Raw genomic sequence first — 24,674 nt, forward strand, 5'->3', positions numbered from 1 at the left:
ACTAAATTGTTTCAGAAATGAAAACAAAATTTAAGATAAAACAAATCCAATACCAACTGGGCTTGTGTGAAAATGTATTTGCCCCCATAGTTACTAATTCCTCAAATCTATGAAACTGCATTCATAATGAGGTTCAGCTGGACTAGATGCAACCAGGCCTGATTACTGCAAACCCTGTTCAATCACATCAACACTTCAATAGAACTTTTTCGACAGCTGTTCTTATGCAGTTCTTACCCACTATGACAAAGTTGTAAGAAATTCCAGAAATGATGAGGAAGAAGGTGATTGAAATACATCAGTCTGGGAAGGGTTGCAAAGCTATTTCAAAGGCTCTGGGACTCCAAAGGACTACTACATTTCCATTATCTCCAAATGGAGAAACTCGGCACAGTAGTGAACCGTGCCAGAAGTGGCCGACCTTCCAAAATTCCTCCAAGAGCACAGCAATGGTTTATCCTGGAAGTCACAAAAGAGTGGCGAAATAAAAACCACTGCTAACCCAGAAGAACATTAAGGCTCGTCTGAATTTTACCAAAACACACCTTGATGATCTTCAAACCTTTTGGGAGAATGTCCTCTGGACTGATGAGTTGAAAGTGGAACTGTTTGGAAGACAGGGGTCCCGTTACATCTGGCATAAACCAAACACAGAATTCCACAAAAAGAACATCATACCTACGGTCAAGCATGGTGGTGGAAGTGTGACTGTGTGGGGATGCTTTGCTGCTTCAGGGCCTGGGCAACTTGCAATAATTGAGGGAAACATGAATTCTTCTCAGATTTGCACCCCATCCAGGGTGTCCCCCGCCTTGTGCCACATGCCTCCTGGGATAGGCTCCAGGTTCTCCACGACCCAGTAAGGATAAGCGGTACAGAAAATGGATGGATGCATGGATGAATAAATTCTACTTTCATCCAGAATATCCTAAAGGAGAATGTCTGGTCTTCAGTCTGTAAATTGAAACTTCAGCGCAACTGGATTATGCAGCAAGGCAATGGTCCAAAGCATAGGAATAAATCCTAGATGTAAGTGAAAGTAAATAAGCACCATGTTCTGTCTACTTTTCAGGCATAAACAGTAGGCCATATCTTTGGCAAAAGATTAGTCTTGTTACTTTTACCTCAGCTCCTCCACCAGCGATAAATGTAGGAACCTAAAAGCATTAATAAACATTTGTTTATAATAATGTTTTGCTTGGGCTGTCACAATTGTATTTGAAAGTATAATAATACATAATTTGAGAGGTGAACCAGTAACACAAACCAATAGGCAAGAGAAACAACAGCTGTTTCGCCTCTCATTCACCCTCTTGCATGGATCAAATCGATGTTGTGGGAATTGGGAACTTGGGAGTGCTCTTGGGAGTGCTCTGGGAGGGCTCTGCCATGACTTACTCATACACTGTCAAACATACACCGATATATTTTATTTCACATTAACAAACTCAAAACATTCTACATTTACCTTGACAAAAAGCAAGGAGGGCGCACGGTGGCTTAGTCCTTAGCACGTTTGCCTCACACCTCTAGGGTCGGTGGTTCGATTCCCACCGTGGCCCTGTGTTTGTGGAGTTTGCATGTTTTCCCCGTGCTGCAGGGGTTTCCTCCAGGTACTACAGTTTCCTCCCCCAGTCCAAATATGTGCATGGTAGGCTGATTGGCATGTCCAAAGTGTCCGTAGTGTATGAATGGGTGCTTGCCTTGTGCCCCATGCTCCCTGGGATAGGCTCCAGGTTTCCCTGTGACCCTGAAGGAAGGATAAGCGGTATAGAAGATGGATGGATGGATGGATGGAGAAAGCAAGGAGGAAATCAGCTTTTCTTTTAAGTGGGGAAATTAGTGAAGATAAGAGCACTGACTGAAACATTACTGAAGAGGGATGGGGAAGTGGGCGGGACTGTCAGTCATTCAAGATTCACTCATCTGAGTTTTTTACTATTAAAAAAAATAGACTCCTGTTTTGGGGAAATTATCGTGTGTACCCAGCGTACTCTGATGTTCAAATATGGAGCTCCTACACAAAATGGGTAAAGGTTCACCGGTCTACCCAGTCTGACACAATCATTTAAATATTTCTTTTTTGGTATATCTCATCCTTCACCCTCATCCAACTACCCCACAGTGTGAATACCTCTGGTCTAAATTGTTTTTAAAGTCAGTCAGATCTGAGTAATCTGTCTAGTCCTAGAAGTAAGTGAAAGACCGATCTCTAGTTATCGGAAGCGTTTGGTTGCAGTTATTGCTGATAAAGGTGGCACAACAAGTTTAAGGGAGCAATTAGTTTTTCACACGGGTGATAAGTTTTGGATAACTTTCAATAAAAAAATAACAATAATAAAAACTGTATTGTGTGTTTACTCAGGTTACTAAAACTGTTTAGTATGAGACATACACACAAAAAAACAGAAGAAATCAGAATACGTTTTCACAGCACTGTAAAAAAAAATATATATAATAAAATAAAAAATAATGATTTAAATAAATAAATATCATTTTGAAACAAGAATTGACCCTGACCAGGATAAAACAGTTCCTGACAGCGAATGAGCGATCGATATAATCTAAGAGAAGTCATCCAAAAAGTATAATTAAACAGAAACTCGAATGAAAGTTGAAAATTATTTTTTTTTTAAAATAATAATAATAATCATTTTAAAAATCCAAAGTGTAATAACACTGACAAGACACTTACACGACACCAGACCACATCCAGTATGCCACATGTTTCTTTATTAATTTCTGTAAATGGTCTGAGCTGGTGTGCAGGATAAATGAACTATACATATCCTTATGTCAGAATGAATCTGATTAAAAGGCTTGTATACATATTCAGATTTTATTTTGTTTTTTCCTCTCCATAACAATAAAAAAAAGAAAAGAAAACAAGTTCAAAGCTACAAAGCCTCTACATTCCCCATGTTCATGTATGGGCATGTTCTTGTTTTCGCTAATACGCTTAAAATACATCCATAACAATTCTAATAAGGGTGCATAGCATTCTAATCAATGTAGATAATTAGATTTCTTGTCATATATTTGTACATATATTCTTTATTTAAAAACATATTTTCTGTGCATGTGCGCAGTTGCATTCCTTAGTACAGAGTAATATGATATTGCGTTAATATTGTCATTTATCCACTCTAAAGGAGTACAGGTAAACTCTAGGGTTTGAACAGTAACATTTTACATAAACTGGTCATAATACACTGTAATGGTAACGTCCTTGCGTATTTATTTAGTGGGTGCCCTTTTTTAAAAAGGACACAATGTCCTCAGTGACACCGCCCCATCCCCCCATCCCCCCCCCCCCCCCACATTCTTCACACTTCAGTGGCCTGTCCGCTAATAACAAATCTGGATGTTATGGATCTCATTTTATCATAACATAATTGCTGCACATCACCTCACACCCCAACGTCCCCAAACATCTGTAGACAGTCGTACTATCAGAATGATCACCACTGAACCCCGTCAGTAACTGATGCTCAGGTACAATTTTAATTCCCTGAAAATAAACAACGTAAATATTTACTCACTGGAACAGTTTGACAAAACAGCAAATTTACACATTGTTTCCCCTTTGATCCAAACGCAGTCTATCAGATAAGACATGTTCGGTGTCCAACATGTTCATGTCTAATGTAGCTAACAAGTAATGGAAGTCTATTACAACCCAAAATCGTTTGTTCGTTGTCGTAAATGTTCACCTTAATCTTTATATAATTGCTTCAAACAGATTTTTAAGATTTATCGTCTAAATATACTAAATTGATTTTGCAAAAACAGCAGGGAAAGTAAGTCTTCAATAACACATTTAAACGGGAATGTTATTTCAACTCAATCATTACAATTTTGCTAATTTGGCAAGGTCTTGAAGGCACAAAGATAAAGTGGGCTAAGGAAAAAGTTATTCTAGTTGTCCAAGATCTCTTGACTAGGAAAAAAAAACAAAGAAAATGCCCCTTTCAATTCAACAAGTATTCCTATTTGTATACTTGGGATGGTCTCCTCAACCCCAAGACCAGCCAGTGATGTCAGAACAACATGGGTTCACACAACAGCATCAACAGTAAACAAAGTAGTACTTCTTACCTTTAAACAAGTTACGCTGTCTATACAAGTTTTTGCTGTAGATAAATCAACAGACAAACATATTCTCTTCTTAAAACTATAACACTGACTATACAGTTCACTGTGTTGAAGAGGTAAATATACATCACATGCTCATCACAGTTAGCTGGCTCGCATGTTGCTAACCAAAGATAAACATGGACATATCTGTGGGTTTTCTCCCACTCTGTAGCATAGACTCAGTTCCCACTTACTGTTTCTGGGGTAAGTCGAATGCAGCATAACCTCCTAAATACGTTCTACTTTGCACCCCTTTCCAACAGGGAACAATTCCTACATAAAAACCCTTCGTGGACACGTTCACAGCTATTAGTCTACTTTTCCAAATCCCATTCAAAGTGAAATTGATACTTTGATCATTCTGCTATTTTGGTTTAGTTCCCCACTGCACATAATCAAAACCAATGGCTGAACACGTCCTCGTAAAACGGGTCAAAAATACTGTGATGGAAAAATATAAACAAGCCTTTACCGTGTGCGCATGGTCAGAAAAATCACCCGATGACGAGATAATTACATACCTATCTAGTATAAAATGTTTTATACAGCATATCTGGGTCACTTCATCCCTTTCACACTGAAATCAAGCCTACTATAGTTCACATACATTGACCTCATTTGGCTGATGGTTTTATCTAAAGCAGGTTGTACTTGAGACAGACTACAACAGAGCTGTTGAAGGCTATAGATCCAACACTGGCATACTGATGCTGCTGGGATTTGATCTCATGACCTTCTGACCAGCATCCCAATGCCTTAACCACTGACCTACCACTGCCCATTTGGAAGATAACCATGACCATCTATCTCAGATGCTCTCAGACCTGAACGTGACCACTGTGTTCTCATATGTGTTCAAACCGACTAAATGCTACATATGTGAAAGTATTCTAAGGGTTTCTGAAAAAGGACAAATTGAAGAACCCTTAAGAGTGCATAAAGTCCCCAATGTTCAGCTGGATGACAGGAAGCCCCACTGTGTCCTAAACCACACCTGAGTGACATCACTGAAGAACTGGAAGTGGGAAATATTTAAACAAAAAGACGTTCATTACTTGTGAGCATCATTACCATCAAAGCTTGTTGGACACTATAAATATCCTGACTACATTTGGTGCGAGGGGGAAATTGTGTGAAGTCGATTTCTCGACGAACCGCTACGTTATAATTCAGTTATGTACGTTACATGAGTTCTAGAGAGTATTTAGACAACTGACTGTGGAAAAAAGTGGAAGAAAAAAAAAATCATTGGTTAAAACATAAAACCTGAGTGAATTTTAAAGAGTCAGTAGGATTAGAGTGAGCAGAGGTATGGGGTATAGAGAATACGGGTTTCACTCGCCCACAGGAAAAAAATCTTTACCAATAAATATACAATCACTGCTTTTTCATTACTGACATATTCACGGATTATTTACTTTGCATCAATACAGTCATTCATTCATTCATTCATTCATTCTTGTAGTCATTCATGCCAAAGAGTCATAAATATATACTTTAAAACCTCTTTTTTTTTCTTTTCAGAACATAAATAACATATAAGATATGTGTGCTACATTTGAAGTGAGTCTGTCAGACGTCAATCAAGCGTCAAAGCTTGCAGCTTTCAGACAGCGGCCCTGGAGTTTCGACAAACGTCACACTCTTGCACACGGTGCAACTTTAATACTCATAATGTCTATTTATACTCATATGTAATGTATATACTCATATTATATCAATTGAGTCGCATAGAAATGCTACTAGGGTAAACACTGAAAACACACACACACACACACACACACACACACACACACACACAAATGCCAAACTGCCACCATGATATTAATATTATTTGATATTATTGCTTTGGTAGTCGAAGCATAAATAGTTTCAGTCTGATTGGGAATTTGTGCATGAACATAAAAATAAAGACAATTAAGGATACGCACAGATGTGTTAGCTATTTACTGTAAATTAAAATGTATTTGTGTATGTGTGTGTGTGTGTGTGTGTGTGTGTGTGATATATAAAACCAAAAGAGGACAGACAGTTTGTCACAGTTCAGGGGTCAATTAATATCAAGGTGGACGATCACAGTGCTGTCTGTATAGATTTGAATCTGTCTGTGCTTTACTGTACACCTAAAAGGATAAGTTTAAGTGTTCAATTTCTTTAAAAATATATTTAAATGCCATCCTGTGTCAGATGCATCGCACCAGCAGTAACTCAGAGTGTAATCAGTAAGGGTGCAAATCGGATCAAACACCCTGGAAACGTAGAATGCACATGAACAGGACAGCAAGATGAAAGCATCATAATGTGCTACATCATTCACCAGGAGTCCATAGTGGGCGGGGCTTTAAAAGAGGCGGAGCTACAGATGCACATAGAGTAGAAGGTAGAGGAGATATTGAGTGGGTGCTTCCCAGTGCTCTAACTGATGCCTCCTTGATTAGTCAGTTTCTTAAGGATGTATCAATTGTTTAAACATCTCAGGTAAGGAAAGAGGCTTCCAGATCAAGTATATAAAAAACAATTATGTCCAATAAATGATACAGAAACAAGAAGTAAAAGAAGTTATAAAGTATCATATGTATACTTCTATAGGCTAATATGTGACAAAGGGACAAAATAATTACGTTACTGAGGCTTCAATGAGCAATTCCCCTGTCCGGGTTTCCTTTTCGTGCAGCCTTCCCTTGGGTCCGTACAGGGAGAAGTCAAAACATTAGGAATGGAAGCAAGGAAAGGAAATGAGGAAGCACAGAATTTAATAAACGGGAAGCACAAGAGAGAGAGAGAGAGAGAGAGAGAGAGAGAGAGAGAGAGGGGAGAGAAAGACAGAGAGAGGGACAAAAAGAGAGAGGGTGAGAGAGAGAAAGAGAGCGAGAGAGAGAGAGAGAGAGGGTGAGAGAGAGAGAGAGGGAGAGAGAGAGTGAGAGAGGGTGAGAGAGAGATAGAGAGAGAGAGAGTAATTTTCAGAGACATTTCTCAGTCAAAGGTCCTACATTATGTTTGCAATCAAAGTGCTTCTGCAACTATAAGAGGTGAAACCTGTTGATGTTTGATTTGAGATGTCTACATGTAGAACATTCACTCCATGGGGTTTTAATAGGGATGGCCGACATGCAACGGGTGATGTCATGCATTTTTCTATAACAGCACACCCCGACGTCTTTTATTCCTCTCATAAGACAACCATTTGCTGACAATTAAAACGTCTTAAACTACAGAACGGCACATCATACTCTTTTTATATGTTGTGGAACATCCACGAAACATTCACGTTCCTGTTCTCGCTTAGGTTATAGCACCTAACTGTTGTTCTCTCGCCAGTCACAATTTCTGCTCTTTTTTGAAGTTAATAAGGCGGAAAAAAAAAAGACAGCTTGCCATATTACAGACAAACCGCAAAGAAACAACTCCTCTGCCATGAAGATTTCCTCGAGTGGGGGAAAATTTAAAGTTACATGTTTATCGCTAAAATAACACTGTATCGCTTATGATTTTTAACTGATTTATATGGTGTGTCCAACTGCACATCGCTGTGAATGAGCTGTTACCATGGAAACAATACCATATTAGAACGAGCGCATTAATATAAACCAGCTGCACTATTGTCAGAGCTGCTGTTATAAACAATTAATCAACACCTTCTGACCAATCAGAATGGAGAATGTAACAGCACTGCAGTATAAGACTATATAATATTAATTATGTCAATACACACACACACACACACACACACACACACACACACACACACACACAGTACACCTCCTCTCACTTTGCCTAATTTTGAGCAGCGATTACTTTCACCTCAGCTTTAGGAGCACTTTGCTTACACAGATTATAAAGGATTTTTGGCTGAAAATGTTCTGTTTTTATCTGAATATGCAATTTTTCTCCTATCCTCTACATATTACTGAGCACACATACATACAGCATGTCTCTAATAGTAGCGACCATTGGGCACTGTTGCGCTGGCACACAGAGACCAACAACAACAACAAAAAACCCCACAACCTCCAGCTGGAGAACCCGATTTCTCGAAATATTCCCACTACACGGGGGGATCCTCTGATTTCTCCTGGAAGTGACAGAATCGTGGAGGACTGTTTAAGGTAACACAAACACATTTCACAACGAAGAACAAAAGTCCATAATCACACACACACACACACACGCGCACGCACGCACACACAGTAGGCTTGTTCTCAATCTCCTTCACACACCACACTCAAGAAAAAAGTGTCACAGCAGAAAAAACAACATTCAGCAGCCGGAAGCAAGTACACATGCATTATATACGGACACACACTCACACACACACACACACACACACACACACACACACACACACACGACAACGTTCGCATAGCATAGAGTGCATATATCACATATAAGAACAGGATAAAGGGCCTGTGGAGATGAAGCACTGATGGGTTCAGTGTAAACTTTGTGCTGTGTTGTGTTGTCAGACTGTTGTTGTTTTTTTTTTTTTTTAAATTTGGCTGTGTTGTTCTAAATCCTTCGATTCTCCCCCGATCCTGCGACGGCCCTTTTCCTCGTCCAGTTTTTAGTTGATAGATAATGACAGCTCAAAGGTCATAGGTCATGCACCAGCAGTGGATCATGCGTTTACAGTTGACAGGAAGCACTTTTTGTTGTTTTTTTTTTTTTCTTAGTTTTTTTTTTTCCATGAACTTTTATACAAAAAAAGATCATGCCCTAAGCTAGTTGTCCTGTTTTAATCACTGTTGTTAAAAATGTTACAAAAGTACAGGTAGATCTCCTTGGTTTTCTCCTCCATTTTCTCAAGTGGTCATTTCTGTTGTTGTTGTTTTGTTGTTGTTTTTTTTTGTTTGTTTTTTGTTTTTTCATGTGTTGGTGGTGTCATGGTTCATTTTCATTCGCCGCCTCCCATTTTCTTCCCATCATCTCTCCTCTCATGCCCCTCTCGTCTCGTTCTGTCTCCCAAATGTATTTGGGTGAAGGATGGTTTGGCAGTGAACGTCCGGCCCTGGAGGACAGCAGGAGAGAATAAAAAAAATATCCAAAATAAATACACATTATAAAAAGAAGCATGTCATCATGCTGACCTGAAAATCAAACCCTGATTGATGTCCAAGTTACAGGTGAATAATTCTCACATGTTGTCACCTTTGTACTTATATATTATGTGCATTTTTTTTATCCTGTGCTGTTGAATTCTGGAATATGCTTCTGGTCAGAAGGTGTCGATTAGGGAAGGAATAATTGCCAACGGGGCCGTTGAATTATTAGAACAATAACGCACACCCCGAGGTGTTAATACGAGTTACACCTCGGGGGGGTGAATACTTTTCTAATAATTCAATTTATTACACATCCTATCCCTCCATTGCTAATTCCAAAACATCTTTGTCGAGGCTTGCGCCACTGATATGCAATTACTGCAGTGAGAGAGAGACTTTCCTTTTCAATTATTCTGTACATAGTGCCTTTATATTGTCCTTCATTTGTACGTTTATGTACATTGTTTGCGCTATTTTAAAAAATGATCTATTAGTATTTATGACAGCAGTGCAGCTACAAATCCCAGATTTATACTGTTACCAAGGGAAAAACCTATAATTGTTGACATGGTGAAGTTCTCACTAAGGAGACTGGTAACATTTATTAAATGAGTCTCCGGTGTCAGTGCTTTGTAACAGTCAGATAAAGCTGTAAATATAAGTGGTCTGATCCAGGAAAGTCTTCAGGACTTGACAAGCTGCGTGTTATTTTGACTCTTCACTACAATCGACACCCTGAGTGAATGAGCAGCAATTAAAAGCAGGTAAAACTCCGGCCTAATCCAATCTACTGTTCAGAAAGACAGTAAACGCACCGGGACGTATAAAAATAACTTCAGGCATTCGTCAGAAGCAGTTTTGATGAAGCCAAAACTCAGGATTAAGACTCAGGTCCTGCTCTGTCTATCCCATACCTTTAGGACAGTGTGTGTTAGTTTCAGTGCTTTACACTCCTCAGACTGGCGTGCTTCACTGCCTGCACTCCTCTTATCACATCCACACCCAGCTAGAGCAGGGAAGGAGGGAAGGAGGAGGAGGAGGAGGAGAGGAAAGAAGAGCTCAGAAACACTGATTCAATCCCTCTAAAGCAGGGGTGTCAAACTCATATTCTGCCCGGGCCACATCAGTATTTTTGTCAGCCCTTGAAGGGCCATGATGTAAGACTATTCATTTTATATATATATATATATTTAATTTTTTTTTAAAGGATTCAACCCCCTATAAGGGGGTTGAATACTTTTGCAAGACACTGTATATATTCTCGATTAAAACCAATAACTGCGTCTGAAAGTAGATAGGATGTTTCTAGGAAAGAAAACATCCTATCTAATATCAAATGTGTGCACTGGTAGGTCTAGGTGACTACATGTATTATAGTAATTAAAGTTTTAAATATACACATATATATATATATATATATATATATATATATATATATATATATATATATATATATATATATATATATATATATATATATAATAAACAATTAAAACCTGTGTTCCAAAACCTAAATATTTAAAGATTATGATTGAGGTTAGTATGCTGTAGTTATGGTGTAAATTCTATTAGCGGGTACTATGAGCTGTTTCAACATTATATATTGCAAGGTTGCCAGGACCGTGAGTTTGACACCTGTGCTCTAAATGAATGGAATCATAACACCAGCGTGTCCACTGAACCTGTAACCGAGCGAGGCGCCCACCTTGGTGACCACATTTCCGCGTTCATCAGTGAACTGCTCCTCACTCAGACGCTCACTGGTGAATTCGACTGGCTCGTCTCTCTGCGAAGAAGAACAATGACGTGTCACATTTCTCATCAGTGAGCAGAAATATAAAGTTTTATGTAAACATGGACAGGCCAGAGGACACGATGGAACGTACCTGTGCCTTGTGTACGTCCTGATGGGAGAAGCCAAGACCCTTCTCAAAGGGCTGAGTGCCCATAAATATCCCACGCAGGAGCTCTGACTGGCCCGTGTCACAGACCGGAGTGAGCAAGGCTTCTTGGGACACACGGGCCTGGGTCTGTTCCATCACACACTCCATGGCCTTCTCCTGGAGGAAGGGCTGAAATGCACTGCTACTTAACCTGAAACACAACACACCCATACACACGCGCACGCACACGTTCACACATGGGTGAGATTTTGAATATGCATGGAATATAACCAGTAAGACAAGTATGATTTAGTCTCTAGAGTCAGTATACATGTTCATAATCTTCACTTCTAACATTAGCTAGCTAGTTATATTAAGCCTGAAAAAAAGCGTAGTATTTTGCAGCACTTAGCCTGCTGAGCTAGGTAGTGCTAATTATAGCTAGCTGTAAATACAAGCTACTAAATCTGTGGTCAGACTGAGTGCAAATCAAATTTTCTTGAAGAAAAAGCTAAATGCTTGAATGGGAATTAAAGCAGTAACATGAAACAAGAAGACAATAGCGAGGCAGTGTTGTTCAGTGTGGCTCCTATCCAACAATGCTCAGGTTAAATATTCAATTGCAGTTAAAATATGATCAGTGTAAACAATATTGTTTAATTTTGTGCAATTTTGTGTAATTTTGTGAGTGGAAAAGCAGAGCGACAATACTATTACTTGGACTAGGAGGTGCACATTAAAGACATCTCATGACAGTGAATGGTTTTTTAAAAAAATCAGTTCTAAGACTATATTCAACATGGTCAAGTTTTGGGAAACAGTGAAGTGGTCTGTCAGATACCTGTCTCCGTTGTGCTCGAGCGCTCGGGTCAGGCCGGTTTTCTCACGCAGCTGGGCGTAGATCTGTTGCCCTGTAAGAACAGAAAACTTTTCCCCTGAGCTTGCGCCTAATCCAATCCCTCCACCTCCTATTCCTCCTCCTCCTCTAGCTCCTCCTGCCATGCTGCTGCCTGCCGCCACCTCCGCTCTCTTGCTTTCCGACCTCTGACCTCCAACTTGCCCATTGTGGTTGACTTTAGGGATGGCACCACTGGCATGGACAATCTCCTTGTCCAGTTCATGTGGCATGTCCTCTTCATCCACCTCCTCCCCCTCCTCCTCTTCCTCTAGCTCCATGATGGAGCCACTGGCCCCACTAGCACCACTGCTGGGCCGCCCCAGGCTGCTGCTACAGGGCAGGCTGAGAGTGTTAGGCTCTGAGTCGTCTGCTCGGCTGCTGCCCTCTACAGACGAGTCTTCCACCGTCACCAGGGACGGGCTGATGCCTGCTGGCCACACCTGCACGTCTGACATCTCCATCATGGTGTCCTCCTCGGTGGTGGCAATTGGCGCGCACTCCAGACTCGACACCTCCTGCCAGTAGGGCTCGGGGCCGAGCGGAGAGGGCAGGCTGTACTGCGCTGAGGCCGGAGACAGCAGCTCCTCCTGCGCCAGCCCATAACCTGAGGAACGGCCACACAAAAGAGGCAACACTAACACCACACAAACAAAAGGAGGTGATCTGGACCTCTCAGTGGTGTGATCGATGTGCTTGCAGCCTGCTAATATACTATATTATATGCACATGCTTTGAAAATAAACTACAAACACTCAGAATATCAGCGGTGTCTAATTCATCACACATGCATGTGGTTTCAAACAGATTTCGAGGACTTCCTGGTGTGGTCTTCTGACACACTGGTATACATAAACATGGATAAAATGTTGATGTCAAGTCACTTTCTTCCTTAGCACATAGTTTGGCATGACTCCACACTAAGCTTGTGCATTCTTGCTTGCAATTTTCCATTTCTAATCGACCAGAAGCGCAAACCACCAGCCTTAAAACAGACAGGAAACCTAGCATTGTAGGTTTAAGGAGCGTAAGGGTGGGGTAATAATATATCATACTAGCTTACTTCAGTGACAAATTGAGGTGCTCCTCTGCAAAATGTGCAAAAGATTGGCATGTCTGGTAATCTAATATAATAAGCATAAACGTGACTTTATATCGTGGCAAAATCCTGTACGGATGATAAAACTGTTTTTTCGCACAAGCCTACTCCAGTATCAAACTCAGGTAGGGGGTGTGGCCTAAAGTTTGAAGACGGAGGTGTGCTTCGGACCATGATATTGTTTTCATTTGATTTCTACAATATGACTGTATTCTTATTTAAGGAATCTGTTTATGTACAAAAGGTGTAAGCGAGTTGAGCTGATTTTTGAGCTGCGTGTGTGATGATTTAAACCTGCTAAACTGGTAGATTCGTTTAAAGTAAAATCAGTTGTTGGCAAAATTTGAGTCATAGCAACAGGGCAAAACAAAAGAAAGGAAACTTCATCCAACAGACATGACTTGGCTGATCGACTTTTAAAAGTGTTTCAACTGAATTTGCCGCTTACGTCAATGTTTTTAACCCTAAACACAAAAAAAGAATACAACCCAACTCACAATACAGACATGCCTAACTCACAACCTTATATCATTAACATACCAGTTAGTCCAGAATGCAGCAGCCAGAAATCTAACTAAAATCAGAAATTTGGAATATATTACCTATTTTATCCACACTATATTGACTCCTAGATTATTTTACTGTAACCGCACGTGCCCGACTGTTTTATTCCTATTATACCACAGCAATTTTCTATTACAGTTCTGTATTTTTTTTAAAGAATGCCACATCGTACATTTTATCTGTTTAATGTTGTGGAACATTCTAAGAAACAAGCATAATCACAAAGTACAGTATAAACTCCTCTATCGTGAAGACTTTCCCATTTCAGAAGACTTAAAGTTACAGCTTTCTCTCTGTACGTTAACAAGCAGTATCACTGGAGACTCCTGACAAAATTCCTAATAGAAAAGACACTAACAGACACTATTATCATTAGGAATAAGTCATAACAATAATGATAATAATGATAATCATAATAATAATAATGATAATAATAATAATAATAATAATAGTTGTGAAAGCACTGTAATAATACAATGATGAACAAAAGTAGTAATGTGAAGGTGAGATAATGAAACCCAGATGGGTTTGTATAATTAAATATCACCACAAATAAAGAATAATTATGTTAGTTTAAAACCCATTCAATACAAAATAAAGTTCAAAAACATTTTTAAAAAGTCACTTGTTTATACCACTAGTTTAATTCCAGTAAAGGGTTTGGGAAATGGAAGTAACATAAGGATATTAGCAGTGTTAAATTAAAGAGTCCCACAGAGGGCAATGTCTGAGTGAAAGACTACAGTTTGCCAATGAGGTTTGCTTGCCCAAAAAAAAAAAAAAAAAAAAAAAAAAAAAAACCTCTCCATGGGGTGTACTTATTTTTCACATGACTGTACATATTTCAAAAATACTTTGAAAACTTTCAATTATACCTTCGAAGAGACTTTAGCTCACAGGTCCTTTAGAAAAACTCATTTACAATATCACCATGCAAATTATCATGCACACTTTTTTTTATGTTTATTTATTTATTTGTTTGTTTGTTTGTTTGTTTGTTTGTTTGTTTGTTTATTTTATTTTAGACTTTGGTTTACATTTTTCTAGCCCGGAAATCTGCTCCATCCCCAGCCAGAACTGGCCCGCCCAGCTCCTTCCATTTATTTGTTAAACGTTTATTTAAGTACAGAGTCAGTAGGTTCATTGCACCTTGTCTTAGCATACTTGGTCTTGGCAGATTATATTAGCTGACCAAATTAACTATGACTCAGCAGAGCTACAGCTTCTGACATTTTATGAAATCCCTTCCCATTCCTCTGTGACTGTGACTGTCTTTAAGTAGAATTAGGGTTCTGCTTAAAGCCTGCTTAATTTAATGTGAAATTACATGTCCCTGATTTTTCCAGGATACATCATTCTTTCTTTTTTTGGTGAAAATTACAAATAAAAAGCATAGCTGTAATTGCATAAGTTTCACCTATGTTCTGGTGAAACCCCTAACTCAGTTCTGGTGCCATCTGCTGCCATCAGAAGTTCTATGATTAGTTGATTGAAGTGAACTATGTGCAATTAAAGTATCATGTGATTGCAGTAAATTCACCTATACACAGAAGGTGTATACATTTATTGGAGAACTGACCTATACAAACAGCATCATGAAGACCAAGGAGCTATCAAAGCAAGTTCTAACATTCTGGAAAAGTATAAATCAGGGTTTGGTTGCTAAAAAAATAAATAAGTAAAAAAAAAAATATCCCAAACTTTGAACCATTACATCTATGGCTCTATCTAGAGGGGGCTGCCTACAACTAAGAGGTGAAAGGTACCTCTGAAGGAGATGGAGAGCAGTTGTTCTGAGCAGTCTGAAGCAGCTCAGATGGGAGCAGTTGTTCATAGGACAACCATAGGCCAGACATTCCACAAAACTGGGCTTTATAGACGAGTGCCAAGAAGAACGCCACATTAAAAAAAATAACAAATGAAATCATTTAGAAACCCAGCAAACATCTGGAAAACATTTACTGATGTCATGAGTCCAAAATTTAATTCTTTGGCCCTGGCACAATGCGTTACATTTGGTGGAAACCCAAAACTGCTCATCACTGTGAGAATACCATCCACACTGAAGCATGATGTTGGGAGCTTCATGTTGTGGGGATGCATTTCATCAGCAGGAACTGGGAAACTGGTTAGGGTGGAGAACAAAATGGAAGGAGCCAAATTATAGAAGGGCAATTATAGATGAAAACTTGTTCTAGTCTGCAAGAGACTGCAAGGATTCTCTTTACTTTTAAACAGGACAACACCCCAACACATAAGTTGTTCAAAACCAAGAACGTGTTAGCTCGGCCCAGTCAAAACCCAATTCTCAATCCAACTGAGAATCATGGCATGACGTGAAAATTACTGTTCACCAACAGTCTCCATCCAACATGACGTATCTTGAGAAATTTTGCTCAAGAAAGATCGGTAAAAACAGCAGGATTCAGCTGTGCAAAGCTGTTTAAGACTTATCCCAGAAGGCGTGGTGCTCTAATTGCACCTTATGTTGGTTCTATCAAGTCTTGACCCAGGGGCAGTAGGGGTGCAACCAAGAATGGAACATGTTGTGTAAATCAAATGGCAAAAATCCCAGTTGAGTCCATTTTAGTTACCGGTTGTAACACTACAAAATGTGGAAATGGTCAATGGAATGAATACTTCTCTGTATTCAAACCCTGAATATTAGTACTAAAGAAATAAATGAGGAGAAACAGAAACGGATGAACTGTATGAGGATGAGATTGAAGAGTGTGAGATACTTTACAGGGACCCCCAATGTCCTTCTGGTTATGACAACACACAGGTGAGCAAGAAGCATTGCAAAGTGTGAGGCACAAGAACCTACATCAAATACTCCACTAACTTGCACCACTACACATTAACACACACCATCACACACTAACACACACACCATTACACACTAAAACATACCATCGCACACCACAGTATGAGGTTTAAAGCGTTAGTGTAGTTGTGAGACTCGTTACAGAAATCACTCAGTCACATTACTAGTCTTTAAATACAGAAACATAGGCACAAACACAACAACATTATGGGGTTAAAAAGACACCCACCCAACCACCCACCCACCCACAAACAGGGCTGTATTAACATGTCACTGTATTTGTATCTGTACCAGGCTGCTTTCACAAAAACATCTTGGTATCTGAATGAATACAATATTTTAAATAATTTTCCTATTTATTTTCATATAAACTACACGATAAAGAACAACGCAGACCAAGAACCACATTTTAACCACTTACAACCCCAGGATATGACTCTCAGAGGTTGCCCCCTAGTGGTACATCCAATATTGTTGGCTGTCCCTGGTCAGAAAAGAGTGGATCCTGGTGCTGCATAAAGGGATATACTTTAAAAAACGTTGCCCTTTGGTGCATATAACTGTTTAAATAAATTTGTTTGACATCACGTATGCTGGTAACTAGTTAGCTATCTAACATCAGGCAAGATTAGATTAGATTCCTACAACCAAACGCATTGATTCAGGTGTGCTAGATTTCTGGTCTATTAGTTGTCAGGAGCAGCGAAAAGGAGGCTCAAACCTGGTAGTATGTTAAAATCATACTTATTGTTCATTTCAAAGATTCACCGACGTCGTAACTAGGCAACAGAAAACGGTCTGGGACGAGGGTTCTGGCCTACATGTTGGTTTTAATCATTTTTGTTGTTTAGTTTTGTTTGTTTATGGTTTATTACTGCAGTAAGTGAATTTTTTTAGCTGCTTTATATATACAAAAAAAAAAGAATGAAAAAAAGTTATTTTTCAAAAAGCATTAAAAAAGTATGAATCAATTTTAATAAAACTAGCAACACAAATTATAACATCTTCTAACAGACACCAAAACATCTTCGTGATAGCAGCTTCAGTTTGCAATCTAGATTTATTACTAAACAGGTTTGACGTGGGGTTTTTTTTTTCCATTCAGTGACCATGTAAGTACAGCCTTCGATATCAGCTTTGACACCCTGCTTTCTAAAAAAAAAAAAAAAAAATGGCCACACACAATGTCAAAACACATCATCTTGCACATAACGTTCTCAAAACGCTTCTGCGGCATAACCTGATCACACAGAGAGGTTTTTTTTTTTTTTTTTTGGAGAGTGTTATGCGCACCGCTCATATGAATCACGTCAGAACGTTCAGTGATCGTTAAAACTGTTCATAATTAGACAATTTGACAAAGTCACTATACATGAAGAGAACCCCGTACATAGAAAGCATGCCATGCAGAGCCTACACAGGTTGGTTACAAATAAATAAATAAATATATAAATAAATAAATAAATAAATAAAAAACCAACAAGAACAAAACATTTTTATTTGTAGTGGTGTTTCCCTGAGACATAACACACGTTGGTTCAAGCAGCATGCACATGCGCACAGAGGAGGAAAAAATGCCCTCTCTTCCACAACACAGGACCAAGAGAGGAAAGCAAAACTGAGATGAGAGGAAGGAGGAGGCCCAGAGGAGGTCAGCATGAGGTTGTTATGAGGTCAGAGGTCGTAGAGGAGAGCTGTGAGGAGGAAAAGTAGGGCGGCAGGGCTGCAGATGACATGTCAGTAGTAGAAACAGAGAACGAGAAAGAGTGAGAGAAAGAGAGCGGCCTGCCTCATCATTACATGTGCAGTTGAAGTAGATTTTATGTGGGTATAATATACCCCGAAGTGCCCGTTTATCAGGTCCCGATACCATATAGGTCACTTTGTAGGTGTACAGTTACAGACTGTAGCCTGTCTTTTATTATACTATATATGTATATTATATTAGCTGAGGTTTTAGAACATTTGGAGGAAATTTGCTGACATAACATGATTTATAGTCATAGTTTATTCTGAGTAAGCCAGAGCAAGCCTGTGATTCTCCTGCTCAGCCCATGAGGCTGCAGCTGGAAATTACTTTTGGTACTACTTTTGGAGTCAGAGATGGGGTGCCGTATAGATATTCAGTCCAGTGACAACCTCCTTTTGTTAAACCACTAGGCAGCAGTAACTCAGTTTCAGTAAACCACTGGGCAACGGTAGCTCACTGGTCAAAATGTTGGACTACTGATCAGAAGGTCGTGAGCTGAAATCCCAGTACTGCCAAGCTGCCACTGCTGGGCCCTTGGGCAAAGCCCTTAACCCTCAATTGCTCAGCTGTATAAAATGAGATAAATGTAAGTGCTCTAGATAAAGGTATCTGCCAAATGCTGCAAATGTAAACGACCCCCTATAACACTACGTGCTCCTGCTAGAATCAGTCAGTCTTGAAGTCTGTGCAAGAAGGTACATGGCAGACACCATCTCCTTCATATTAGTGATATGAAGGAGATGGGGTCTGCCAACAAAACATCTCTGGATGCTTTCACATGTGCAGTGTTCATTCCATTTGAATCCAACCCTGGTGGGTTCTCTCGCTCATTGTGAGTCTTTAGCTAGGTGAGAACACAGCAGCCACACTCAGGTCCAAGATCGTCTGATTGAGGGGGTCTGGGTCACTTGTAAGTGAACTCCAGTGAGAAAACGATTCGATTGTGAATTGACCCCACTGCAGGAACTGAACCAAACATGCTGTGCGCTTTGAGTTTTTTGCATTTTCAGCCTTTTTTTAGCTACTCAAGTGATCCATGAGGCGCAAACTGTGACAAAGGACAGAGCCAAAGAAGAAGAGAAAATAAACACGTGGTGTGATACGTAATCTGCTTTAAATGAGTTATTTATACAATTATCTAATCATTTATTTGGCTCCATTTCCGTGTCCTCAATGCTAGGGTGATTTTTGGGATCTCTACACGCATTTAGCAAAGGTTTTTGCTTAACTTTTTTCCGTTGCCATATTTCAGTTCTTCGAGGACGTTTTCAGTTCTACATACAAATCATATTTATTTGTTTATTTAGTTTTAGTTTCTTTACTTATATGGAGTGTGCAACCAGCCAACCCAATTTGCAGACGAACCAAATGTATTGATTTTTCTGATTCAGACTCTGCAAACGGACTAATAGGTGTGAGAGTGCCCCCTAGTGCTTGGGGACCAGAGTGCCCATGCAGATTCTGACCCAACACATGCACTTTTGGTTAAGGAGTAGAGCCATGAACCACTGTACTGAGTATAAAGCACTGTGGTGAGGAATCAGCTCACTGCGCAGCATGTTCTTACCATTAATGACACTGGGAGAGAGCAGGGTGGAGTCGCGCTCAGCCAGCCTGCAGGCTGCCTCCTCTCCTGCCTCGGGTATTGCCTGTGGCACTGGATCCTCCAGGGACTTCACAATGTCCAACCGGTCGATGTTCTTCAGCGCCCCATACAGGTTTTCAACTGCTGGAAACACAAGTCAACCGGGTTACACATACAGAATCCTGTAGTATGTGTTAGCATTCAGGGTGTTAGCATTCAGTAGTGTTTTTATCTCAAATGATTGAAGATAAAAATTTGGGATGGTAAATAATTTTGAGATTTGGCATACATCACTTCATAAAAGCATCATATATCACCAACCTGCAGTTGGAAATATAAAGATATATCCCATATGGCCAATTTTAGGCTGAGGCTCAGGGGTTGCAGGGTAAATATACAGGGAGATTAGTGGTTTAGCAGTTTGAGAGACGCTTACTCTGGGCTCTCTTGCCTTCTCGGCAGGCCCACAAGTTGAGCAGAGCTGTACTCTGGTCCAGGAGAGAGTTGGGATTTTCTACTCGTATCCTGTTAATATCATCAACACTGAACTGCAGCTCTCTGGCCAGTTCTGCAGAGGCACAACACAAAGAGAGGAGATAAGCAAAACAGTAATAGAGAAAGAGAGAGAGAGAGAGAGAGAGAGAGAGAGAGACACACACACACACACACACACACACACACAAACACTCGTACCAGTCCAGCTTAAACCCAGCTGCTCAGCGATCAGTGTGATCTTCAGCTCTGTCCTTTGAAAGGCATTCACAGCAGCTGAGAACAAAAACATTCAAATGTTAATTTATTACATTTATTTAAAGAAATACATATGATAATACTATACAATCATTAAAGTAATATAATTATCATTCACGTATACAACTGTTATTTATATATTAAAATGCTGATTCATTCATTCATCTTCATGAACTGCTTTATCCTGGGTATACATATTATATATCACATATAATGCATACACATTTATGAAGTTAATTTAATGTACACATTCATTAAAAAAAAAAAAAAAAAAAAAAAAAAAAAAAATTTTAGCCTAGAAGCTGTGAGCTTGAGTTAAACAATGCATGTTCCTGTTTTCCCGGATAACAGGCATTCCTGAGTAACAAGGGCGGAGCTTAAATGAATTCATTAATTTAAATTTATACTGTTACCACTAGAATTTTTTTTTTCTTTTTTCTTCATTTTTAAGCAAAATGTGTTGCTTAGCATAAAATATTCGCTTCACTTACACAACATAGCCTGGTAGATTACCTTATGTGAGACAGCTGGCAAATTTGTCCACACTATAGAACAGTTTAGCGAGATGGCTTATGTAAATACACCTATGCTAACCAGTATGCTGAGCTGAAGTAGAGAGAGGTGTTGGTTGGCTGATCAAATTCAACTTAAGCTCCACCCTTACTAACTAAGGGACTATGAGACACTCGTTAAGCCGGTTTTACACTGTGTGATTGTAGCTGTCTTTTGAGATTACTACTTGTCACAATGGATGAGATCCTAATAAATTCTTGGCTGAATTCTATAACAGTCTGTGTGATACTGTGTTTCGTCATGTCAGATTATACACCGTGGACACCTGACCATCACATTCCATATGTAGGTCTTCTCCAGAATGTTTCCGCAAAGATTGAAGCACACAATTGTTTACAATGTATTTGTATGCTGTAGCATTAAGATTTCCCTTCACTGGAACTAAAAGGAAACACTGAACATTTAACATGCGTCATAGTGTAAAGAAAGTAAAAGGCATGGCTCACAACATTTAATTTTGGGGTGTTATGAAGACCATATGAATATGCAAATGAGGAGTGTGTGGGAGGGGGATCAATTGACTAAACAATTTTCGATAAACCTTCACTAGAAATAAATTGCTGATACATTGTTTATGTTCTTCGGCTTAGCGGTCCCTGTTATTACCTGTATTTAGGTAAGCTCACACTCTGAGATTTTAACCAAAAAAATAAATAAATCCTCTGTGGGTGCTTCACATTATACAATCTAACATCTCAGAATCAAAGGATTGTTTTACGATGTGTGATTTTTTTTGTCGGCAACAGCAAAATCGGCCCAAAAATTGTACAGCGTAAAGCCGGCTTTCCTCAGGTAAAAGCGCTGAGGATCAACTTCCAATAAGTTATCAGTAAACAAAGGTAAATATTTTTCAATGGTTCAGAGAGTGCTAGATAATCTGTACTTACCCAAACATGACTTGTAAAGACTTGTATTGTCTTCATCTGCTTTAACCTGCTATTATATAGCCTGGCCTGTAAAGGGTCCTCACCCCCACCCCAATCCATCCATCTACACCCCTCAAGTCTGTCATACAGCTGTTACACAGCTTCAGCTTCTTTACAGCGGGCATCGTAGCAGCCCTCTCCCCTCGCTCATTCTCTTGCCATGCTAATTAGGAATTCTGCACTCGGACCATATCAGATTCAGCAGCATGCACTACATTACTGCTCATTCTCTGGGGGGACGCAGGGAAGCCCTGACCCCACGGAGCTGCCTGCGATTGATTACGATTGGCCCTGCGTGGCAGAGCGATGCGTCGAGGACAGGGCTTGGCATCCAGAGCTCAATCAGAGCCATGCACGAGTTCAGTAGGAGCCAGAGAAAGCAGGGGATATGGCATTCAGAGAGAGCGCCCCTGTGTCCTCCCGCAGCATGGAGGCGCTGTGTCTTACCCAGGCCTGACTCGCTCAGGGCGCTGTACCTCTCCCTCAGGGCCAGTGGCGTCAGAGTCCGTCTGCGCTCTTCACCACCTGCCATCTGAAATATACAGAGCACAAAATACAGGTTACGTGCTTTTATGTGTCCTAGTGAGACATGAATCCTATTCGCCTGACACTTTTGAGCTTGTTTTTGCTAGAAATAGCTCCAGGATGTGTCATGGAGAAAAATAATGAGAAGACAACTGGGGGGTTTTTTAAAAAATGTCTTTCAATTGTTTGTCTGCCCACCTTTGTTCAGCAGAAAGTGTTACTCAGCTGTTTTGCAGCAAAGTAATATTTTAGGGAAAATCTACAGGGAATATATGGGGATATACTCAGTAGTTTTGCTCAACTGTGGTAGAAACAGCATTAGAAAATACCAGTTGGCAAATTTTACCGGTGTTAAGACCATCACTAAAGTACACAAGAAAAGACATAAGTTCCTCATGTCAGTCACAGAACACATCGATTCAATGCGACGCCACAACTAGAGTCAAAGAAATACACCTTTGTCGAAGCAAAAAACACATGCCAGTTCATTCATTCATCTTCAGTTGGTTCTTTATGCCGGTCAGGGTCACGGTGGATTCACAGCTAATCCCTGGAAAACTGGGCGTGATGCAGGAATATACAGCGTGAATGGGATGTCAGTCCATCACTGAACACCATGCACAGACACATTCACCCACTCATTCACATCAAGGGGCCATTTATCTTAACCAGTCTACTTACTGACATGTTTTGGGGAGGTGGGAGGAAACCGGATAACCCGCAGGAAACACTTAGATGAACACGGGGAAAACATGCATAAGGTCACACAGACAGAATCAGGTCCCTGGAGCTGTGAGGAGACAACACTACCCACTGCACTAATATGTGACCAGTCAAAGCCGAAAGATTTAAAAAAAAAAAAAAAAAAAAAAAGACCTAAAGATCACTCTTGCAATGCAGCAAGCGATACATCAGACAGCAAGACGAAATCGATTTTATATATAGGGCTTTCGAGTTAGCCCTATCATTTTAGTTTCTCAAAGAATAAGCTACATCTACTCTTTCTCACTTGAAGAACTGAGATGCAGCAATGATTTAAAGCAACAGGGATTCCAGGACTCCTGGGTTAATATTTTAAATCGCTCAGCTGAATTAAATTAAATGAAGATTAGATTTTATATTAGGTATCGCTGGAGTGTTCAGTTAGTTCAAAGGTGAGTGTATAAGCTTACTTACGCGATATGAGTGCGTGATACGAGTGATATTTACTGCTGATCAACTAATTTGTTTGTACAGTTCAGGATAAGTATGCAGACTTTAACCAAAAAACGGTTTTATTACGGACATGAAATAAAATATATTAAGTATACGATAATGGACGTTATTAAATGGTGACACTGTCCACCCTGTACTTTTGTCTGTCGACAGTGAAATGCAAAATACTTTTGCTCTTTATAAATGAAGCACGTTGATACCGTTCTGCATATAGTTCTATCTTTTTTGGTAGAGCTTAGACTTGCTGATTAACCAACAGCAGATTTTGGCCATGATATCCTCAGCATGTATAGCGGCCCAAAACACCACGGCCTGCTCCGCTGCGTTGTCATATCTTTGTTTACGTTGCCAGATTTCAGTCTGCTCTTTAATTAGTTTGTGCATTTAAACCCTTGTGTTTCTTTGTTCTGTGGTATTATTCGTTTAGAGTTTACCCGTCTGTCTTTACCAAGCTGTTGTTGTTTTCCGGTACCTAATCTACTTCTGTGCATTGGATTTCCCTGATGTTGCTGTTTGCTGATCCCCCTGATGTTGGAATTGTATGCCAGCTCTTCTAATAAACACCATACTGCACTTGCATCTGTCTCGCCCTCTAACACTAACCCTAACCCTATACGACTATTACATTGGCAACTCAAAATCGGGCAAGTCCTGATGGTTGGTTATTTTGGATAGAATATAGAGGTAACATTTCCTCAATAGCGTTTTTTGTTTTTTTGTTTTTTTTTTCAGATATGCACCAAAGCAACATAGAACCACAATTGAAGAAACAGTACCTTAACACAAGGAGGCATGGTGATGTTGAGGTTACACAGCACATGCTGTGCATCCTCATATTTGGTGGACTTGCGGAGAAAAGACAGGAACCCTGAGGAGTCCTTGTTGATGTCTCTCACCTGAGAAGCC

At 39.8% G+C, this 24,674-nt stretch overlaps 1 protein-coding gene across 1 annotated transcript in view; it reads right to left on the reverse strand.

The window, feature by feature from the left end:
- Positions 1-3,330: 3,330 nt before the first annotated feature.
- Positions 3,331-24,674, reverse strand: part of ank1b (ankyrin 1, erythrocytic b) — an 82,540-nt gene continuing 61,196 nt past the window's right edge. Inside the window, exons 34-42 of the mRNA XM_047161730.2 lie at positions 24,545-24,664; positions 22,476-22,560; positions 20,473-20,547; positions 20,216-20,347; positions 19,762-19,923; positions 11,901-12,561; positions 11,063-11,270; positions 10,882-10,962; positions 3,331-9,142 (exon numbers count right to left, since the gene is read on the reverse strand). Coding sequence (XP_047017686.1) covers positions 9,029-9,142; positions 10,882-10,962; positions 11,063-11,270; positions 11,901-12,561; positions 19,762-19,923; positions 20,216-20,347; positions 20,473-20,547; positions 22,476-22,560; positions 24,545-24,664 — 1,638 coding nt within the window. The 3' untranslated portion in view covers positions 3,331-9,028. The remainder of the gene's footprint in view (positions 9,143-10,881; positions 10,963-11,062; positions 11,271-11,900; positions 12,562-19,761; positions 19,924-20,215; positions 20,348-20,472; positions 20,548-22,475; positions 22,561-24,544; positions 24,665-24,674) is intronic.

Source organism: Ictalurus punctatus, chromosome 18 (assembly GCF_001660625.3).
Source record: "Ictalurus punctatus breed USDA103 chromosome 18, Coco_2.0, whole genome shotgun sequence".
Classification (NCBI taxonomy): Eukaryota; Metazoa; Chordata; class Actinopteri; order Siluriformes; family Ictaluridae; genus Ictalurus; species Ictalurus punctatus.